Source organism: Armigeres subalbatus, chromosome 3 (assembly GCF_024139115.2).
Source record: "Armigeres subalbatus isolate Guangzhou_Male chromosome 3, GZ_Asu_2, whole genome shotgun sequence".
In the NCBI taxonomy this organism is placed as follows: domain Eukaryota; kingdom Metazoa; phylum Arthropoda; class Insecta; order Diptera; family Culicidae; genus Armigeres; species Armigeres subalbatus.
Genome location: NC_085141.1, coordinates 64060469 through 64082088, shown reverse-complemented (window position 1 = coordinate 64082088; position 21620 = coordinate 64060469). Strand labels below are relative to the sequence as shown.

Sequence of the window (21620 nt, the reverse complement as noted above, 5' to 3'; positions counted from 1 at the left end):
AGTTATTGATATTTTATGAACATGTTACGCTTAATGGAACCTTTAAGCACTGAACAAATATTATTTTCTTCTTTTGTCTATGACCACCCCCTCCCCTCACGTGTAGTGATGAACTTACATGTAAATATTCTCAATCCAGTTGAAAAACGGAATTGGGGGATAGTGAAGTTGGATTTTTCTCATAATCCGTACGTTAAACCTAACTTCGGAAGTGGTGCGCTGTTTTCATATCGCGAAGCGCTATTCAGCGCACCACTTCCGAAGTTAGGTTTAACGTACGGATTGTGAGGAAAATCCAACTTCGATAGCACCCTATTTCGGGTTTCAACTGGATTGAGTATAAAAAATACACTAAGCAATCCCATGAACCCGAAATGACATTTCTCAACACTGACCACGAGCCAAGGAAACATCACCGACCTAGGTAACTGATTGATAAACCTATCGGACCGAAAGTGAATGTATTTTTTTTTGTTACGTTCAAGAGCCGACTGAGATAATGTTTTCTTTCGAGAAGAAAGTATAATCGTACTTCCTAAGTAAACAAAAAAAAAAAGAATAAGCGATAATTGAACTTGGGGTAATCAAGGAAAAATTTGGGAATGCATCACAGTACTGTTTTGCTATCAGCCGTGCATGCACACTTGCCTCTCAAGTTGAAATAACTCTTAGCTTTTTACTTTAGTTTTCGAAAAATTTTCGAATAAGACAGTGAAAATTGATTTGCGCATTAGAGAAAGATGGACGCGACCACAAGACCATCTGAATCGACGAATATTAAAATAAGCACAACGGTTAACGATACGGCTACTTTAGTTTGGCAGGATTTGACCATCAGCAGCCAAACGCAGAACAGTGGAACTACAATTGTGCACAATGTGAGCGGGTCACTGCTTCCGGGAAGTTTAGTGGCACTAATGGGGCCCAGTGGAGCTGGAAAAAGTACTCTGATGGCAGCATTGGCACATCGAAGTTCAGGTAAGTTTTCGACGGTGGACAGCGTCTTAGCTGGGTGTCAAATGGGTATCAAATCAGAATCTAAATGTGAGGACCGTCACTATTTTTTTAAAGATTTTGAACGTTCATAGCACCTTTATCTTTCTATGACCAGGAGCTCTAAAAAAATTGTCAAGTCCATTGAAACTCAAAGTTATTGACGATAAACTATTGAAAATTCCAATTATTGTCCAGTAAAAATTTAAGAATCATCCAATCCCGTTCATTTATTCCCAACACGGACATCAGATTAATGTAAGATTTTATTTGTGTAAAAAAGAAACAGTGCCTCCCGTACGCGAGTCAGTCATTCAGGGATGAATGACCCCGAAGATAAATATCCCTTAAACAATAGACCGGTCCAGGGGTTCATCAAAATCACTCACCCAATGGATTTCGAGCTTTGAGCACGGGTTTGCTGTGTTGATTGTATCTATGGAACTGTCACTGCGGACCACATCTATCTCTTTCCCGTCCGATGTAACCCTCAGGGTCAGTGTCAATGTTGGCTACGAAACTAGCTGTGTTGGTGGAATACAAGTGTCATTCTCCCGCCGTTGACGGAGTCAGTGGAAAGTACTAAACTGTCAAAAAAGTTCATTCTACGAGGACCAAATTCATTCGTGACGCCATGCTGCAGAATGTAATTAGTGCATTAACGGGAGATACAACAAATCTCGCGTGATTTTTGAAAACGTCGTAAGTCCAAATGAGAGACTCTCTTTCATTACGCTCTCTTTTGCTAATATCTAGGCTAGTTTAAAATTTGTTGCAATATTTTCACCTCAGCACACTAGCCAAAGCTATTTTCTTCAGATCGGTACTGGAAAATCCAATGTAAATGTTAGTATGGCTTTGTAATAATCGAAAGAGAAAGTAAACAAAGAGAGCCTCTCTTTTGAACTTACGACGTTTTCAAAAATCACGCGAGAAATGATCTAACTGGTGAACTCAACGAAGCATGTGATAGATAGTGAATTTGATTTTCCTGGCTCAATGCGATGAAATAAAAAAAAACTTTTGCTTGATTGAAATAAACAGTGAGCAGTACTGTTTATGGTCACTTGAGATAAAATCAGATATCAATAGGAAATTACGTAACGCTTAAAGATGGATGGAGGTTGCGAGAAGCCTAACGATCCCACTAAATGTTCATTTGCTTTATACAAAATGTGTGACACAGGAAGAAGGGAGATAAAATTGGATTAGTGTTGTGTCACGCAGTTAATGGTCCTTCCAATATGAATTGACGAGACAGATATGTGGCAAATCTAAAGCCCGTAGTACATATCATACAACTTGACACATATTTGTCAGTTTGGTAAATAGTGTACTGATAGCCCAAAGGCATGTTTAGTTTTTACAAAGTGCCCTAGCAACACAATTGAGGCCGATTTGGTTGCAGCAACTTATATATGACTGGATTTAGTCGTAAATTTATTCAGACTAAGACCGAAGTGACCTGTGCAGTACATAAGAGTCTGCTCCATTCGGATCGGTCCATTGCTGCACGTCACCAACCACGCAGTTAACGGAGGGTCCGCGAGTCACCTTCCACCTGATCAATCCGCCTTGCCCGCTGCGCACCTCGCCTTCTTGTGCCCGTTGCATCTTTGTCGAGAACCATTTTCACCGGGTTGCTATCCGACATTCTGGCTACGTGCCCGGCCCACCGCAGTCGTCCGATTTTCGCGGTGTGCGTTGGTCCTCCACGAGTATCGTCCAGGTTTCGTGTCCGTAGAGGACTACAGGTCTAATGACCGTTTTCTACAGTCAGTTTGGTACAACGGCGACCTCTACTCGATCGGAGCGTCTTCTGGAGTCCAAAGCACGTACGATTTCCAGCCACTATGCGTCTCCGAATTTCTCTGCTTGTATCATTTTCGCCAGTCACCAGTGAGCCCAAGTACACAAATGCTTCTACCACCTCGATTTCGTCACCAAAGATGTAAACTCGCAGTGGATGGCTCACATTGTCTTCTCTTGAACCTCTTTCTATCATATACTTCGTCTTCAACGTGGTGATGATTAGTCCGATCCGCTTAGCTTCCCTCTTCAGTCTGATGTAGGCAATTTGGTCGTACATAGGTCACAGTAATTCTTCAATGATAATTGGGCTGCTAGGGTGAGTAGAGGAAGAGGCTCCAAAATGCATAACCCTCTTTTATTCATAACCCCTTGTTAATATTAAAAAGTCTAAACCACGCAAATTTGATCCTCTTGATTTAATTTTATTTTCTTAATTTTTATTTACTTGAAGGGTTGTGATGCTTCCAGTGTGGACATTGTGCTCCTAGTTTCAGTTAAAACTGCATCATCCTCATACTAAAAAAATCCAGTTTAATCCACCTAGCAGTGATGATGCATTTCCCGTGAATTATAAAATATATTGAAAAAATCACATAACAAAGGTCAGGAAAGCTCTTTAGGGGAATAGATCACATTTTATCGATCATTTTACATGTTTTTGCATTGATTAAAATGCATTGCCACCATTTCCGATTTTTTGTTCTATTTTTAAGTTTGTTTTCCAAAAAATAATGATTTTACAATAACTTCGAAATGCAATGTCCTATTGAACCAATTTTCAATAGCAAACAATGGGACCGCATTCTTCGTCGAATGCAACTTGTTGCGAGTAAATCGGATATTGCCAAGTTCAAAAAATACACACACACATGCAGACATCACCTCAGTTCGTCGAGCTGAGTCGATCGGTATACAACACTATGGGTCTCCGGGCCTTCTATCAGAAGCAGAGTTTCGACTTTTCGTTTCAATGAGACCAAAGCAAGCGTTTTTCGGGCCAATGGAGAATCTTTTTTCTTTGTTTATGTTGAGGATCATCTTTCACCCATCAATCTTTCTCCAGAATTAGCCTGGGAAGATAAACGAAAATCTTGCCTATTAGGGTCTCGCCGATATTTCTCACCAACACGAACGCAGGTTCGTGGTTGCAAACAATCCCATTTGATTTTGCCGTGACAGCTGCTCGTGGTTGCAAACAAACCGAGTAAAAGTGTGAGTGAAACGTGCGTGTACGTACACGATCGCTGAAAGCCTAATTAGATGAAAATCCTTTTTCGTTTCATCACTTTTACCCTCTCATTCACTTTTCGCGAGAATTATCGCAGAACAATTACAAAATTGTATGGCCGCGCCGGGATTCGAACCCAGAATAGTAACAATAATAGCTGTGGGGATGCGCTTACTCTAGCCACACCACCACGTTATCTGTATGAAAGCATTAAGTTATTTGGTCCACATAAGCTACTATCATTTGCATTTATGGTGCCACGAAAAGACTCGAATATGAAAGAAAAAGAACAAATCAACGTTTGGCAGCAATCGACGTGAGCGAAAAAGGCTGTTTTTCATTCCCGAAAAGCGATTTCTCCCCGAAAATTTTGGTGAGGGAGCATCCTGTGCTCCTGAGATTGAGTGAGCATTACGAACCCTGATCAGAAGTTATTTTTTGGAGCAATCATATAGACTTTTGGTACAACTTTGTTGTACGAGAAAGGCAAAACTATTAATCAACTTTTTACCAACTTTTTTCTGCCATGTTTTTATGCAGGTCACTGAGATAACCCTTACCGAAATTGGCTATCATCAAACGCAAACGGGAGGCAACCAGTAGCAAGTTAGGTTAGGCTTCTAACAGATAACGGCAACTACAAACATCACAGAGAGCGCTTGGGTAGTATCAGTCGCTCCAGGTTCAGACCACCACGTTATCAATTAGTTATGTGCATTTTGAGTTGAATGATTTTTATTTAATTTATGTTGTCTTCCCGATTCATTGCACAGTGGAACAGTTATACGGAAGAAGATGTTTCGAAGAATTTAAGAAACACTGTTGAATTCTTGGTTGAATTTAATCTTTTTTTGGTGGCGCAAAAAATCTGCTATATTTTACTCGGGCTCATCGTTTATATTTCACATAACTCAAAAAGTACTCGTTGGGAATTCAAGCAATTTTTATATTGCGTTATAGAAATTTTGAAACAATAATTTTTTTCTTTGTGGACTGTCAATCGGAAGATATTTAACAAAAAATTCGGACGGCCGAGTTGCCGAATAATATGCAACTAATCGTAAACTCAAGTTAAATTTACTTTATATGAGTAATTGTGTAAATGCAGATAAGAACACTTATTCACAAGCCAGAATAAATCCCAGTAGAAAAATAAAGCCACGGAAGTAAACAGATTAAAAGAAGAACAAGGAAACAAAGATAATACATAATGTAGCCATTTGATTCTACTGTGATCCCTGTGCGATATTTGCACGCTGGAACCACACTGTCACGGTCGGGTCGTTTTGTTTGTATACTGTTCTGTGGAGTCAGCATGATGATTTGTATTTTATTAGGTGAAGGGTGACCCCCCCGGAGCGATCCTTTGAAAAATGAGTTCAAAACATTTTAAATGGACACAGTTGAATTGAATACAACAAAATTTAAACAAAATTAAGGATTATCAAAATAACAACAAAGGCATATATAAATTAAGTATCTAATCTGAGGATTTCGGTTTTTAAAAAATTATAAACTGAACTACACGCTTTCGCTGTCGAAACTGGAATGATTTATTGAATACTATACAAAGCCTAAGTGCCCTGCCTTCGTACCTAAAACTGCTGACTTGACGCCTAGCAACGATGGTCCTCCGGTGGTCACGTAGTCCAGGTGGATATTGCTGATGTTGGGTGTCGTATTGCGTCCGTTCCACTTCGATGTTGCTGACTCCGCTGTAGCACTGACTTCTATCGGTTGTCCGGGTATTGCTGATTTGTCGTTTATGTTCGATTGAGGAGTATCGTGTTTAACTACTCGTCCCGAGCAATTTCCTGTTTTTGTGTATTTCCAGTATTTGCTGATGCCGATGGCCAATAGTATGATTATGAGAGTGATGACGGTGCCGAATGCTATGGATCCGATTCGGTATTTGAACTCTATGGTTTTCAAGTGTTGTCTGTTTTCCATGTAGTTCCGAAAGGTTTATGTGTCTTTCTACGTGCAACGTTTCGATTTTTGTAAGTTGCAACGGAAGGATTGATGGCTGTTCAAATCTTAGTTCATAATTCTCGAAAAGTTCGTTTTTGATGAACAGCGAACAGTTGTGAAACGTGACTAGATGAATTCCTCTCAACGTTTCTGGTTGAATGCCGCAGGTGCTATTAATGATTACGTCTTGGTGAACGGTTTGCACTAATAGTGTTCCTGGAGCTATCGTTTTAGTATTCGTTGATGGTGGTTTTTCTAATACCGGGCATTGCCCATATTGTCCTCTTAGGAGTGGAGCTTCACATGCATTGTTGCTGATGTCCACTAGTTGATTCCTCTCACAGATCGTTACTTGGTTGGCTTCTCGACATTGGGATGTAATAGCTAGTATTTGTTCCGGGTTTATGAAAACTGTGTTATGTGTCAGCATTACCGAATGGTTGTTACGGAATAACGGTTCGATGATAACTTTCTCGTAGGATGTAGGTTGTAGTCTGGGGATGTTCACGCATATGATGGTTGATGAGCCTTTATGTAATGTGGTGGTCGTTAGGTAGTTGCTAGCGTCGTCGAAGTGTTGAATTCTGAGGCCCTGATCTACGATCTCCTGAACAATAATTTGTATTTCTTTTGGTGTGAGTAAAAATTTACTGACAATATTTAATTTTGATAACATAATTGCGTATTCTATTGCTTTTAAATTTTCTAAGAATGCATCTAGTTGAAAAGCTATTGAAATTTTTTGATTCTCTGACAGAATGTAATCATCGTTTTTCAAAATTGAGTTTAACATGTTTTGGTGGTTTCTGATTTCTTTGTTCACTAGGTTAAGCCTGTTTTCAAATTTAGAATTGATTTTAATTTGCCTATTATTTTGTTTTATGAAGGAATTGCCTGATTTTCTCAATTCGTCTAAATTATTATTGATTATTTTAAGATCTTCTGCGTCAAGATTACCTGTTATGAATTTGATAGTACTTCCTAAAATGTCAATAGACCTCCTGTATCTATTTGATTTCGTGTTAAGTGTGCTGTAAATGAATTTCACTTCCCTGAGATTCATATGAATTATTTCCGAAAAATTACTTGACGAATTTTTTTTTTGGCTAATTACATTTTCTAAAATAGATATCGAAATTTCAAATTCTGAGAAATCAATCACATGCAATAATCTGTCGTATCCTGCAACCACTCGTCCGTCCCCCCTTTTAAGAAGCAACGCTCCTGCGTTGTTCGTAATATCGTGAATCTGTATGGATTGCGCATGGGATGGAATGAGGAGTGTGAAGGCGGTGTAAAGAAATAGAATCCATTGCTCGCTTGCCATATTGTCCTTCCTGAAATTAAATTCATGTTAGTTTGTTCTTTTAATGTTTTCTTTGTGTATTTCCCGTCCAGAGTCGTCTTTCAATAATCTACCTTGATCTTCGGCAACTATGACCGGTGAATACATGGGATGTGTTTTTTCTTTATTCCTTGCACTCTCTTGTATTTAGTTGAATTCTGTTGGAATTCAGGTATGGTTTCCTTACTCTTGTTGTGATAGCGTAAATTATCCTGTTTTGATTTTTCGTGGGCCAAAATGATCTCATCGTAAACTTTGTTTCAATTTTCTACTAGTATTTCCATATCGAGAGGCCTTTCTTGAGAATCTTTCAACCCATAAAAAGCTTCTCTAGGCTTCATTTTAATAGCGGAATGGATGGTGTTGTTATATTGAGTGCAAGCAATATAGAAAATTTGTTTTAAGTCTAGATCTTTAAATGTTGGTTAGATACAACGAAAGATTTCCGTAACGGTGGAGTGGAATCTCTCGACAGTACCGTTACTCTCACTGTGATTAGCAGGTGTGCAGAATACTTCAATATTGAGATCGTGAAGTAATCCTCTAATTTCAATCGATCTTAAGGATGGTTCGTTGTCACAAACTATTTTACGAGGTGTTCCATAAATTTTCAAAAACTTTATCAATCCATTTCTTACGTCTATGATATTACGGGATTTAATGTGTGTCAACGATCCGAACCTCGAGAATTTGTCAATAGCTGAAAGGAAATAAGTTTTTTCCGCGGTAAAAATATCAATATGTAGTATGTTTAGGGGTCTCTCCGGGTTAGGTGTACTGCCTAATTTCAAATTGAACGGGTGACGATCATATTTATTTTTATTACATGTTTCGCAAAGCTTGATGAAATCTCGAATCTTTGTTTTCATCCTAGGGAAGAAAAATCTGTTCGAGATTTGTTCGTTGTTTTCCCATATGCCTCTATGTGCGCGATCGTGCGTTTGCTCAATGATGAGGTTTTCTTCTTCTGGGGTTCTTAAGTCTATCAGCAACTTCTGTGATAAATAGACTTTGAATTGATTCGCTCTATTAAAATGATTTTTATAAACGGTCTGGATAAGGTTCATAAGATTCTCTGGGCAATAAATACAATTTATCCTTTTCAAATCCATATAATTCCTAAACATGTTAAATATTATTGGTACCCCAAAGTTTAGTCTTGTTATTGTTCTTCGGTAGACTCTTTGAAATATTTCTTCGTAATGATCAGGTTCAGTGGGTCCTATTTTCAAAATTATTTGGTTGCTGAAGGCATTTAACGGTTGTTCCGTGCATTTTATAAACTCGGAATCATCCGTATCGGCTGAATGAACAGTCATATCAGATGATGAGCTTTCATTGTTGTTGAGGTCATTTCGAATCCTTGAGAGGCTATCAGCGACTTCGTTTTGCTTACCTGGGCGGTAGCGTATTTCGTAGTCGAATTCACTCAGTGAAAGACGCCAATGGACAAGCCTATTATTGGTGTCTTTTAAGTTAAGACCATATGTGAGTGGCTTATGATCTGTGTATAAAGTGAATTTTCTTCCGTACAGGTACGGACGAAAATATTTGCAAGCCCAAACGACGGCTAAGAGCTCCTTCTCTATAGCCGAGTATTTTTCTTCAGATTTGTTAAGGGTTCGGGAAGCGAAAGCTATTGGCTTATCGTTTCCGATAGTCCCTTGAGAGAGCACAGCGCCAACTGCAAAATTGCTGGCATCTGTAGTCAAGATGAATTGCTTAGAAAAGTCGGGATACTGTAAAATATTACTTCCTGATAGTATTGTTTTACAGTGTTCGAAAGCGCTAACAAACTCTTCCGAGTGAGAAATGCTTTCACCTTTTCTTAGAGCATTAGTTAGAGGCTTTGCAATTTTTGCAAGGTCTCTGATAAATTTGCGATAGTATCCTAGAATTCCTACAATGATGTCATCCATATACACCAGGCAGATGACACCTATGTGTTCGCGAAGAACATTGTCCATCACACGTTGAAATGTTGATGGCGCGTTCTTTAGCCCGAAGGGCATCCTCAAAAATTCGTAGTGTCCATTTTCGACACTGAATGCTGTTTTCGGGATGTCCTTTTCTTCTACCTCGACCTGGTGAAACCCAGATGCGAGATCTAGCGTGGAGAAATACATACTCCTTCCTAATTTGTCAAGGATATCGGTGATGTTCGGTATCGGATATCGATCATCTACCGTTTTTTCATTTAACTTGCGGTAGTCTATTACTAGCCGCCATTTCTGTTTGCCAGAGGCATCTAACTTTTTTGGTACTATCCATACCGGGGAAGTCCAAGGGCTATCCGAATGACGAATAATCCCCTGATCGAGCAGTTTTGCTATTTGTCTCTGAACTTCTTCTCGGTGACAAAATGGGTACCTATAGGACTTAGCATGAATTGGAGCTTCGTCTTTTGTTTTGATATTATGTTTTATTGCGCTCGTGAAAGAAAGTTTCGAGCCTTCCATGAAAAAAATATTTTCGTGTTGAGAAACTAACTTAAGTAGTTTCTTTTTCTCATCATCATTAAGATGCTCTGTCCTAAGTTGATCGTATAAAGATTTTTTCAGGTTAGTGTTGCATTTGTTTGACTCTAACGTAATGGCTTCAAAATTATTAATTTCGGGTTTAAGGATATCGTTGTTAATTGTGACACTACAGGCTTCGGAAGAATGATTCATAATAGGCATTATAACATGAGAGTCTTCTGCTGAGTATAATCCAGAGTGAATTATAACGTGCGAGTTGATTTCCAAATCTTCCTCTAATAAAAAATCACCTTTTACTGCTATAGGAATCTTGATGAATTTTGTTTCGTGAGCATTCAGATGTAGCGATATTGTATCAGGGTACTTACATTTCATTTTAATCTTTCCTCGAGGAAATTGTAATTCGTTGCTACCAGTAATAATATTTGCTTTGAGATTTTTAAGGGATTCATAGCCTATAAGGCCATCAAAAAATGGGTGGAAATCGAAAACGAGAAATATTTGCTTTTTAGTATCAGGAATGGTAATGAAAGGGTTCAGTTCTACAAATTGATTAACTGTATGTGTGCCTCTTACGTTTCTCACAGTAGTAGGAGTTGTGTACCTGCAATTTTGTAAATTTACGTGTTTTTCAGAAATATAGTTACGATTACTTCCAGAGTCGATTAAAAATTTGAGTTCGCCTTTGTTTGTTGAAATGGTGATGTATGGAATGAAATTATTTATGTCTGACTCGATGGACCGCCGGTCTGCTGAAAATTTAAATCATCGACATGAGTTGGTTCACTTTGTTTTGGTTCGGGATCATTTTCTGCTGTCGGTTCAGGTGTCTCGACAGTAGATGCTTCTACTGTTTCGACGGCGTGCTCGTTTGAATTGCATTCTGCGGGTTGATAATAGTCGTAAAATTCTGACTCAGGATAGTAGTAATAATTATTGTAATAGTCGTCGTAGCTGTATGTATCGTGCTCTATATGATAGTTGGGTCTGTTCATATAATTTAATTTACTGGATTTGATGGAGTGATCGACTTCCATCGGGACTTGTTTTGGTTGAGGTGTAAATCGCGGAGCAAACACATTTTGGATGCGACGTTGTTGTTGGGGCAGGTTAAATGGATGCGGATTTGAATATTGCTGTCTGGGGAAGTTGAACTGAGGCGGATTTGGGTGTTTTCTGAATTGGTTGTTGAATGGATTAGGATTAAATGAATTCGGTTTGTATGTGGGGATTGGATTTCTTTGCATTGGCGTGAATGGCTTATAAGGAAGTCGTGGGAATGGTACGCGATGTTGCATTGGATGCATTTGGATAGGACGTTGGACTGGTTTGATTGGTATTGGAGGCGGTATCTGTTTGTTTGGATTTCTTGCATAGTGGTAATAAGCTTCTTCTAAACCTAGTCTAAGAGCGTCTTTTAAAGTTGGGGGTGTTTGAGCCCTAATAATGGGTCCAAGAGGGTCCTTTAGTCCACCTAAGAACACTTTTAGTCCCATTTGTTGATAAAGAGTGTTTTTAGAAGATTTTATCTGTGGATTTGTCTCATTGAGATTCAGTAGGTTAACTAATAACGAAAGAATGTGCGAGATCAGCGTCACTTCATCCCTACGATCGCTGTAGTGTGTAATTAAATTAGTTTTTATTTCATTCCATTCTAGCCTCGTCCTGTACAACTCTAACACATTATCGGCATCACCGATATTTTTTGAACGAATCGCCTGAATCCAAATTATGTGCATCGCGGTATTGCGCACAGAATTTACTAATGGCATGAGATTTTCGATAGATCTCAGAAACGAGTGAAGTTTCACAGGATTCCCGTCAAAAGATGGGAGGTCTCTAATAATTTGTGGTGTTTGTAATGCTTTTAAAATCGGTTGCGATTGCTCTATTTCCTGAATTATAGGCGCGGGTGCCGCAGCTGCGTTTGCTTGCCCGGCCAATTGTGCTGCATGTAATGCATGGGCAGCACCTTGTGCTTCTAATCTTAATTGTTGGATGATTTCATCCCTTTCCTCTAATTGCTGTTGTAGAACATTAATTTGGTGTTCATCCATTTTTATAAAAATTATTCACTTTTTTCACTTATTTCTTGGTAATAAAATTTTTAGTCACTTGCTGAATCTGTTCAATTATTAAAAATATTCACTTCTTAAAAATATATTAAAAATATAAAAATACAGACTTATCCTTGATTGCACGATGTTCGCTCGTGATCTAAGATGAGTTCTGGATTCCAGTTGTCGATCGGTTAGCACTTGTAGAGTTCTTAGAGATCACTAATTTATTTCTTCTGAAATTTTTAAAGATCACTTTTGGTTTTTGAAGAAAGGTTCTGCGGACACTGAACTTGACACTAATCCACGATGTTCACTCGCGGGTGCACGATTGCGGTACAAGTTTTTTCACTATCCGCGCCGACTGCGCCAATTAAGTTTCTAATCTGAGGATTTCGGTTTTTAAAAAATTATAAACTGAACTACACGCTTTCGCTGTCGAAACTGGAATGATTTATTGAATACTATACAAAGCCTAAGTGCCCTGCCTTCGTACCTAAAACTGCTGACTTGACGCCTAGCAACGATGGTCCTCCGGTGGTCACGTAGTCCAGGTGGATATTGCTGATGTTGGGTGTCGTATTGCGTCCGTTCCACTTCGATGTTGCTGACTCCGCTGTAGCACTGACTTCTATCGGTTGTCCGGGTATCTATTGCTGATTTGTCGTTTATGTTCGTTTATGTAGTGCTAAACTCGTTGGAAGTTTATATACAAAAATGTATGCAGAAACATCCAAAAACAGTGAATTGCAGTTGGACGGCACAATTTACAATGAAGAACTATGATACTCATTCGGATCTTGAAGAAATTAATACAGAATGTTATGCAGAAAACCGTGAGAAGATTAGAGTTTGCCCGGCTAAGTTATTAGCATTTCTTTGAAGTGGGTTTTGAGCAAATTTCGTTTCTTTTACCTTTGAAAAGAAATAAATTCACCCCTACAACACTCCAGTAAAATGCTAATATCTTTGCCTAATAAACTCTAATCTTCTCGCGGTTTTCAGCATAACATTCTGTATTTAATTCTACAAGAACTGAATAAGTATCATGGTTCTTGATCGTAAATTTTGCCGTCCAACTGCAAATTACTGTTTTAGGATGTTTCTGCATACATTTTTCCATATAAACTTCCAACGAGTTTAGCACCGCCCAAACGTTGACCGATTTGGCTGAAATTTTGTCCAGAGCATCAGGGCACCAAATAGAACCGAATAAGAGGGCGGCCCATAAAAAAATTTGAAAAAGTGTTTTTTGGGCCACCCTAATATATATATATATATATATTAGGCTATATATATATATATATATATATATGTATATATATATATATATATATATATATATATATATATATATATATATTCTTATATATAAAAATGAAATGGTCTGTGTTCGTATCCGCATAACTCGAAAACTGCTGGTTGGATTTTTTTCATTTCTTCAGCAGAAACATTCGTTATAGTTTCCGACGGGTTTATATGATATTTTCTAATGCGAAAATTACGAGTAAAGTTGAGCAAACCGTGAATAACTAAAATTGTGATTCCTATGCGAACTTTGCCTGGGCAGTTCGGAACAGTGTCGGGAAATGTACAGTAAAACACTGTGATTATGCGAATGTTTACATTTTATCCGGTCAAATTTCACGCACCGCACAAACCGAAACAGTTTTCCAAAAAAAATGTACGCCTCATTGTGACATTTTTTTACCGATGAGGCAAACTGTTTGTATGTTCCTGCCTGCTGCTGCGTGAGAGTCGAGCCGTCGGTACAGTCAGCAGATTTTTTGTTTCGGTTCGTGCGCTCGCAAACAAAACAGAATCGAGTTTAATTGCCTGTGGCGCAAAGCCTAGAAAGAATGCTACCCGTTGGTACTAATTCATTAGTTCTAGTCTCTAAAATGAGCAAGGAGTAAAGAAATAATCATTTACCACAAAAAACGGTCATACGTCGTGAAATGAGCGTACACAAACATTAATTGTGGGGAGAGAAAATAATAAAATCATGTGCTGACTGTCGTCTGCCTGGTCGTGGTTGCTGCTGCGGCTGCCGTGTTTTTGTTTTTATTTTACTTCGTGGCAGATTGAATGATAAAAAGAAATGTCAACCGTTCCCGTCCCTGGTTCGGAACGCACATTCTCGCCTACTGTGCAGGACAACGTCTGCCGGGTCAACTAGTATACATATATATATATATATATATATTTAGGCTATATATATATATATATATATATATATATATATATATATATTTAGGCTGTGATATATATATGAAGATCACTCCAAACCGAACTTTTGATATTAGGCTCGGAGACTCATAGTGTTATATATCAATTAACTCTGATGTATGTATGTATATAGGTATGTGTGTGTATACAAAAAATGTAAGACACACTTTTTTGCACTTAGCCTTATCCGATTTGCTTGCAACAGGTTGCATTCAATGCGAAATCATGCCTATTTGTTACTATTGAAAATAGGCCTAATCGGCCATTGCATTGCACAGTTATTAAAAGAACATTGTTTTTTTTCTCCATTTTTCCCAAAGGTTTTCCTCTTGAAAAAAAAAATAAAAAAAGTATTTTTTTTTTCAAAAACTGCTGCAATGCATTCAAATGAATGCAAATAAATGTGAATGCATGGAAATAACTGAATCTATCTCCCTAAAGTGCAATTTTGGCCTCTCTTATATGAATTTCTCGTAACATTTTAAAACACACGAGAAAGGAAGGCACAATCACCGATAGATGGATTATTCTGTTTTTTTTTTCAGATCGATTAAATAAAGTTTTCAATTAAGTAAAGTTAAAGATTGAAATGGATGGGATGCGATTTGAGGTTGTCGATGAATTCATATATCTTGAAGCACTCTTCGTGTGATAATGATGTTAGCTTCGAGATGAGAAGACGTGTTGCGGCTGCAAGTAGGACTTTCTATACGGTTTACGTAGCCAGGTAAAGTCTGACATGTTAAGGACACGGATATAACTGGCTCTGTACTGTGGACTGGACGAATAGTCGCCCTGTACTTCCATGGCGCATGGACGTTCAAAGATGCAGATTATGGAAATCTCAGAGTGTCTGTGTGGAAAATACTGCGTTCAATACGTGGCGGCGTATTGTAGCAGTATGCGCAAACGCATAAATCATGAGTTGTACCAAGTGTACAAAAATGCGGATATCGGCAGGCTGATAAAATACGGCAGATTAAAGTGGGCTGAATATGTAGTCCGTATGCCGGAAGAGAGACCAGTAAAAGTAATGTTTAGCAGAGAACCTGAAAGATAAAGTCGGCCCCGGGGCAGACAGTAGAAGCAAAAGTACTAGAACGCTAGTGGCGCTGTAGTCGTATAAACTATTCTGCCAAATTATCCTCCCACAAGCTTCAATTGGCAATCATTTATGCATCATGTTGTACTGCATGTTGGGTTTCATCAGCAACATCGGTTTGACACTTGTGGTACCGGTACTTTGGATGCCAGGTCGAAGTAATCTAGATGTTAGTCAGGCGAACAGGAACGACATTAGCAATCTTATACTTTTGAATCAACTGGGCAGACCCCGCACTCGCTTGCTGTGTGCAATCGAGGAAGTTGCGCATGCGGCCGTGTACTGTGCAAGAAGACTGGCGATTGGATTGGATTGTGGGCTTCGTGGCCGTGAGGTTAGCGACGTAAATCGTTTAGGCGCATGTGCTGTGGAGTGTGGGTTCGATTCCCGCCCCAGTAAGGAGAAAGCTTTTCGTAAAGCGAAAAGTTCTCCACTGGTCCACTGGATGTTGTGTGAATGTCCTGTCCGTTAGATGTTAAGTGTTCAGTCTGTGCGACCTTTGGTCGAAGACGGTGATTCTGTATTTTTTTTAATTTTCTGGATTCCATAGCTCCATCCATCTTCATCTCATAGCTCCGATATTCATCCCATGAACATCAAAGCGTGCTCATCATCGCATGTTAGCAAAATAAAACGAAGAAATTGGTGCTGTATTTCCTTGTTTCGCGATGAGAAAAATATATGTTCAGTGAGATGGTAAACGGAACAGTTCCCCTATTATCAAACATTTTCCGTGGTCTGCTTAACAGTCACTACCCAACCCACTTAAACTAAAATGTGGTACAACTGCGGCAGGAATCACAGACCCAGGACTTAACTTATCAATAATGGATAGTGTATATCTGTTTTCTTGCAGAAATACATATAAGGATTGTTCATGACAAAATCTAAACACCCTAGAACATGTAGAGGGAGATCCCTCAGTGCCGGACACATAAGCCATTTAACGAAAAACTCTCTAATTATTCGGATTATGTTTACTTGTATACCATAAACACAAAATATGATCATTGAGGGTTCTTACAAACTATATTTGATCATTTGAACACGTTTTTGGACGATGCATTTTGATGACGAATTTTGGTGCAAATTTTCACGGTTCAGAAAAGTGTCCCCGAGTACCGGACACTATTGGATCATGTTCAAATATGACCAAATTCCTATTATATGAGTAAAGACATCATTTAGAATAGTAATAATTTTCACTTGCTTCACGTTGTATATATTAACACGTGTTAGTAAAGCTTATTTGCCTCTCCAGCTCAATTTCTTACATCCTATTCAAAATTCCCTTCATATTCAATGACATCTTCAATTTTTGTTTCTGCTTATTTCTGTGGCTTTCTGATACATCAGTAAGAAAAAAACCAGATTAATCCACCTAGCAGTGATGGAGCCTTTCTCGTGAGTTATAAAAACAGTATTTTGACCATAACTTTTGAGCCCATAGTCCGATATAACCAATTTTCAATAGGAAACAATGGAACAGGATTCCGCGTCGAATGCAACTTGTTGCGAGCAAATCGGTAAAAGATATGTGCCTGAAAAATGAGTGACATTTTTGCATAGTTTTGCGCACACACACACATACATACATACACACATACACACACACACACACGCACACACAGACATCACCTCAATTCGTCGAGCTGAGTCGATCGGTATATAACACTATGGGTCTCCGGGCCTCCTATAAAAAGTTCATTTTCGGAGCGAACATATAGCCTTTACGTATACTTTGTATATGTACGAGAAAGGCAGAATTAAAGGAGAAATAACGGAATAATTTCTGTTGAAGTTTACGCAAATTATTCAGTCGTATTTCCAAAGAAATTTCTTCTGAAATTTCTAAAAACATTCCTCTGGAATTTTTGAAGGAATTTACGCTTGATTCTGACTTGCAAATCAACGGAGCTTGAGCAACTATGTTAGATTTTGTATTATTTGTTTCTTGATACGAATTCAAATGTTTGTTTTATAGAAGTATTGTTTAAAAAACGAAGCTTCATTGTCTAATTCCTTAATGTCTACGCAAGTTTGTCTTGTGATCAATAACTATAACAAAGCTGCATTATTAATTACTTCAAAAGAAAATGCGGTTTGGGCAGATTTTTTAATATTTGCCACGTTTATCTTAAATCAATTATGATCTATAGAGGTGAGCCAGCCTTGGGCTGCAAGCCTCTTTAATAAAGAAATAAAAAAAAAATATGATCAAATCTGGCCTTAACATTCATTTGTATATCAACGTACCTTGTGCCGAATATTATAATGTTTTATCAACAACAAAAATCCTCACAATAACGGAACAAAACATGCCAAAGCCATAATCTAATCCAAAAAGCGGTGCTTATGCAAATAGTAATGACTGTTTAGTTTAGTTCTTGTTCCCTTAGATTCAGTACTTCTAGTGGTGAATAAGGCCATTTAGAAGGGTTGTAGTTGTAATACTCACTGCGGTTCTATTAGTCCTATTAGCATTTTGATATAAACATATGTTGCAGTTTAAAATCATATTTGTAATCAGTTATATTGTAAAAAAAAACCAGATTAATCCACCTAGCGTTGGTGGTGCCTTTCTCGCATTAGTTAAGACACCAACCTTATATGGGGCTTACTAGGTTCGATGTACCATTGTCTTCATAACTTTTAAACGCAATGACCGATCGTTATCAAATTCAATAGTGATCGACAAGGCTTTGTCCCCTGTCGAATAAAATTTGTTGCAAGAAAATCGGTTGAGGATTGCTATGCGAAAAGTTGTCTAATGTTTTTTTAAGCTTTTGTGCACACACATAGGCACACACATACACACGGACAGACAGACATGTGCTCAGTTCGTCGAGCTGAGTCGATTAATATATAACACGGTGGGTCTCAGAGGCTTCTATAAAAAGTTCGTTCTCGTAGTGAAATGATAGCCTTTCGGTTCAACTTCATTGTACGAGAAAGTGAAAAAGAACTTGAAGAGAAGACGCTCAATAAATTGTTATACAAAAATTGACATTTGGCGCGGAAAATATTTCAGGATCTCCGTAGCAACCCTGTAATGGACAAAATACTATTTTTATAATGCACGAGAAAGGCACCATCACCGCTAGGTGGATTAATCTGGGTTTTTTTATATGAATATTTAAAATTATATTGAAATAATGGTGTATTGAATATTTCTGCGAAATGGGTTATTCCGGGAAATGTCATTCCGCGAGATAGGTAATTTCCGCGGAATGTCGCACTCCGCAAAATGGGTTTCCGCAATGGGGGACTCCGCGAAATGGAATTCCGCGGAATGACATTCCGCAATTTGCCATACAATCTTTATAACCCATGTTGAATAACGAAATTGATTGAAGGGAGAATGGGTATGGCAAGAATAATCATGGGAAAAATTACCCAACATATAAAATAGTTATAAGAGTTAATTAATACTTATTCTTATTCCTCGGAACATATTCCAGCTGATATCACAACGATAGGCGAAATACGACTAAACGGAATACGAACCGGTTCATTCATGTACAACATAAGTGGTTTCATCTACCAGGATGAACTGTTCTGCGGAGCGCTAACCGTCGGTGAACACATGCATTTAATGGCCAGTCTGAAATTGGGACCCACCCTGCCAACTTTCAACAAAAACCGTCTCATCAACGACCTGCTAACACAAACTAATTTGCTAGAGTGCTACCACACACAAATTGGAGGAGACGGTGAACGAAAAACCATTTCCGGTGGCGAGAAGAAACGCCTCGCATTCGCAGTGGAGCTTCTCTCCAGACCGAAGATACTGTTTTGTGATGAACCTACCACAGGACTAGACTCGTACAGTGCCGGTCAGGTAGTGCAAATGATGCGGGGCTTGACACGATCCGGAACTTCGGTCTTGTGCACCATTCACCAACCGTCGGACGAGTTGTTCTACATGTTTGATAACGTGCTGCTGCTCACTAACGGAAGAACAGCATTTATGGGTAAACCTCACGAAGCAATTGGGTTTTTCGATTTGTTAAACATAAAAAGGCCCTTCAACTGCGCAACGGCCGAGTTTCTAATTGATTGCCTTTCGACGCGCAGGAACATATCAGATCGGATCAAGCCTGATGAAATATGTGACCAATACGAAAAGAGTGATATCTACTATAAACAGAAGTTGATCATAAGCTCAAAAACTGTGCTGTCGAATTATGCTAATATAAACGCTTTGGGACAAAATGAGTTGATCCTGAAGCGAAACTGGTTCTATACATTGAACTGTTTAATCAAACGAAACTTTCTTCACGCTCATCGCAATCCTCAGTTACAGTACATGAAACTGGCACAACGAATCGTAAGAGCTTAACATTTCACGAATAAAAACAAGAAAAAATCGCATCTAACGGATTCTCATACTTCTAGGTCATCGCAGTTTTAGTTGGGCTCTGTTTTTCTGACACAATCGACCTCAGTCAAGTTGGAGCTCAAGCCGTACAGGGAATAATTTTCCTAATTGTTTCGGAGAATACCTTCTTACCAATGTATGCCGTTTTGTCAGTATTTCCGGACTCGTTTCCATTATTCCTACGTGAACGTAAAGCCAACTTGTATGGAACGGGCCAATTCTATATTGCCCAGATTATAGCAATGGTGAGTAGTCCACAAGCGAAACAAAATCTGGTTTTTATTCTGCCTAACTGTTTCAGATGCCGTTTGTTCTGCTGGAGTCTACATTGTTCATACTGATAGTGTACTTCTTGGCACATCTTCGACCAACCATGCTAGGATTGATGTGCACTGTTTCAGTTTCTGTTCTGGTGATGAACGTCTCTATGGCGTGTGGATGTTTCTTCTCTACTATGTTTTCCTCAGTTCCGATGGCTATGTCGTACCTAGTACCATTTGATTACGTTCTCATGATAACTTCCGGAATATTCATTCGAATATGGTGCGATCGTCAAATTATGTTCGTTTGAATGACAATATAACTATATAACGTACATTTCAGGACGATATCGAAGGCTCTCCGTTGGCTGCCGTTTATATCGTGGATGATGTTTGCAAGTGAAGCCATCTCAATCGCTCAATGGGATGGAATAGAATATTTGGGTAAGGACACAAAAATATGAACTTTTTAGACACCACAGTACGACGATTCACCATATCTATATGGTTAACATATTTAGAAATAATAATAATCTTGTTGCATACGGTTACATATATACTCAAAACTTAGATATTATCAATATTTCAGATTGTGAGGACATTCCGGATAAGGCTTGTCTACACGACGGAGACGACGTCCTGCAACAATACTCTTTCGGTAGCAGTCATTTGGCCTTGGACTTTATCGCTCTCATAGCTCAGTATTTTCTTTATCACGGCTTAGCGCTGTTATTTTTGCAAAGGCGAGCATCAAAAAGTTGATTAGAATAAATGTAAAATAAAATAATTTTTGCCGTTCACGTACAGCAAAGTTTTCCTCATTCCTCATGGAATGTACTAGAAAGCCAAACAATATTCGAAATCCAGTCATAATTTATAGGTTGATTTTTAAAATACCTATTGATCATTATTATGAATAATTGTTGAATGATATTTCATTAGTTTTTATCAGCAAAACGTTCTACCTAAGGTCAATGTGAAAGAAATCAATTTATGGAAATATTGTTTAGAACAGTATTGAAAATTATCGCAAGTGTGGGAAACTATTATTGAAATTCTGTTGAATGTTGAAGAAACCAGGTGTACTATGGAGCGTTAGAGAGATGGAAGTAATAGTGATTCGTTTTACTATGCTATAACAAGTACGGAGCAGACGCCGAAAATTATTAGAGGATGAAGCTATTGCGAAGAGTAAAATCGGCAAAATAACTTTGCTGTTTCACCTTTTTCTTTGCTGTCTAAACCTTTCAGGCCCAAATTTTTCTAAGCGGTAATTACCTAGTAAATGCGATATATGTTCCATTTGTTTTCGTGATTAATAATGGAGAAATTACAAAACATGTTGAAAAATATTTTTTTCGAAATGTACTAGATCATCCAAACTGTCCTTGAATCCAAAACTTGCGATCTACAACCACGACTCATGAAGAACAGGAGACATGTTCAGATGGTTTTGGGATATTCTGGGGCATCGAACCGTTCATGAGTTCAGAACTTGTGATCTACAGCCACGAAACTAGCTTTTTGCGGCACTAGAATCATGAATGTGTTGTTTATTCAACCATATCCATAACAAAACTCGGAAGTTGGTTTTCTTAGTCAGCAGAATCAGGACGATGGTTGTGGTCTGCAGAATCAGCAGATGGGTTGTGGCCGTATCGTATAGTCTACCGTCTTGAAAAAGGCCACAACCCATTGGCGCTCTGATGTTGCATAAAGAAGAAGAAGAAGCAGAAAGATGATAATCGAAAAAATCTCCACG

At 38.4% G+C, this 21620-nt stretch overlaps 1 protein-coding gene across 1 annotated transcript; it reads left to right on the top strand.

Moving 5' to 3' along the window:
• The first annotated feature begins 483 nt into the window (after positions 1 to 483).
• On the top strand, positions 484 to 20697 carry LOC134227681 (protein scarlet-like). Its single transcript, XM_062709339.1, has 6 exons — positions 484 to 978; positions 18679 to 19547; positions 19616 to 19843; positions 19900 to 20141; positions 20202 to 20302; positions 20448 to 20697. Exons 1-6 carry the CDS (start codon positions 741 to 743, stop codon positions 20618 to 20620), a joined length of 1851 nt encoding a protein of 616 aa, XP_062565323.1. The 5' UTR covers positions 484 to 740; the 3' UTR covers positions 20621 to 20697.
• Positions 20698 to 21620: the final 923 nt, after the last annotated feature.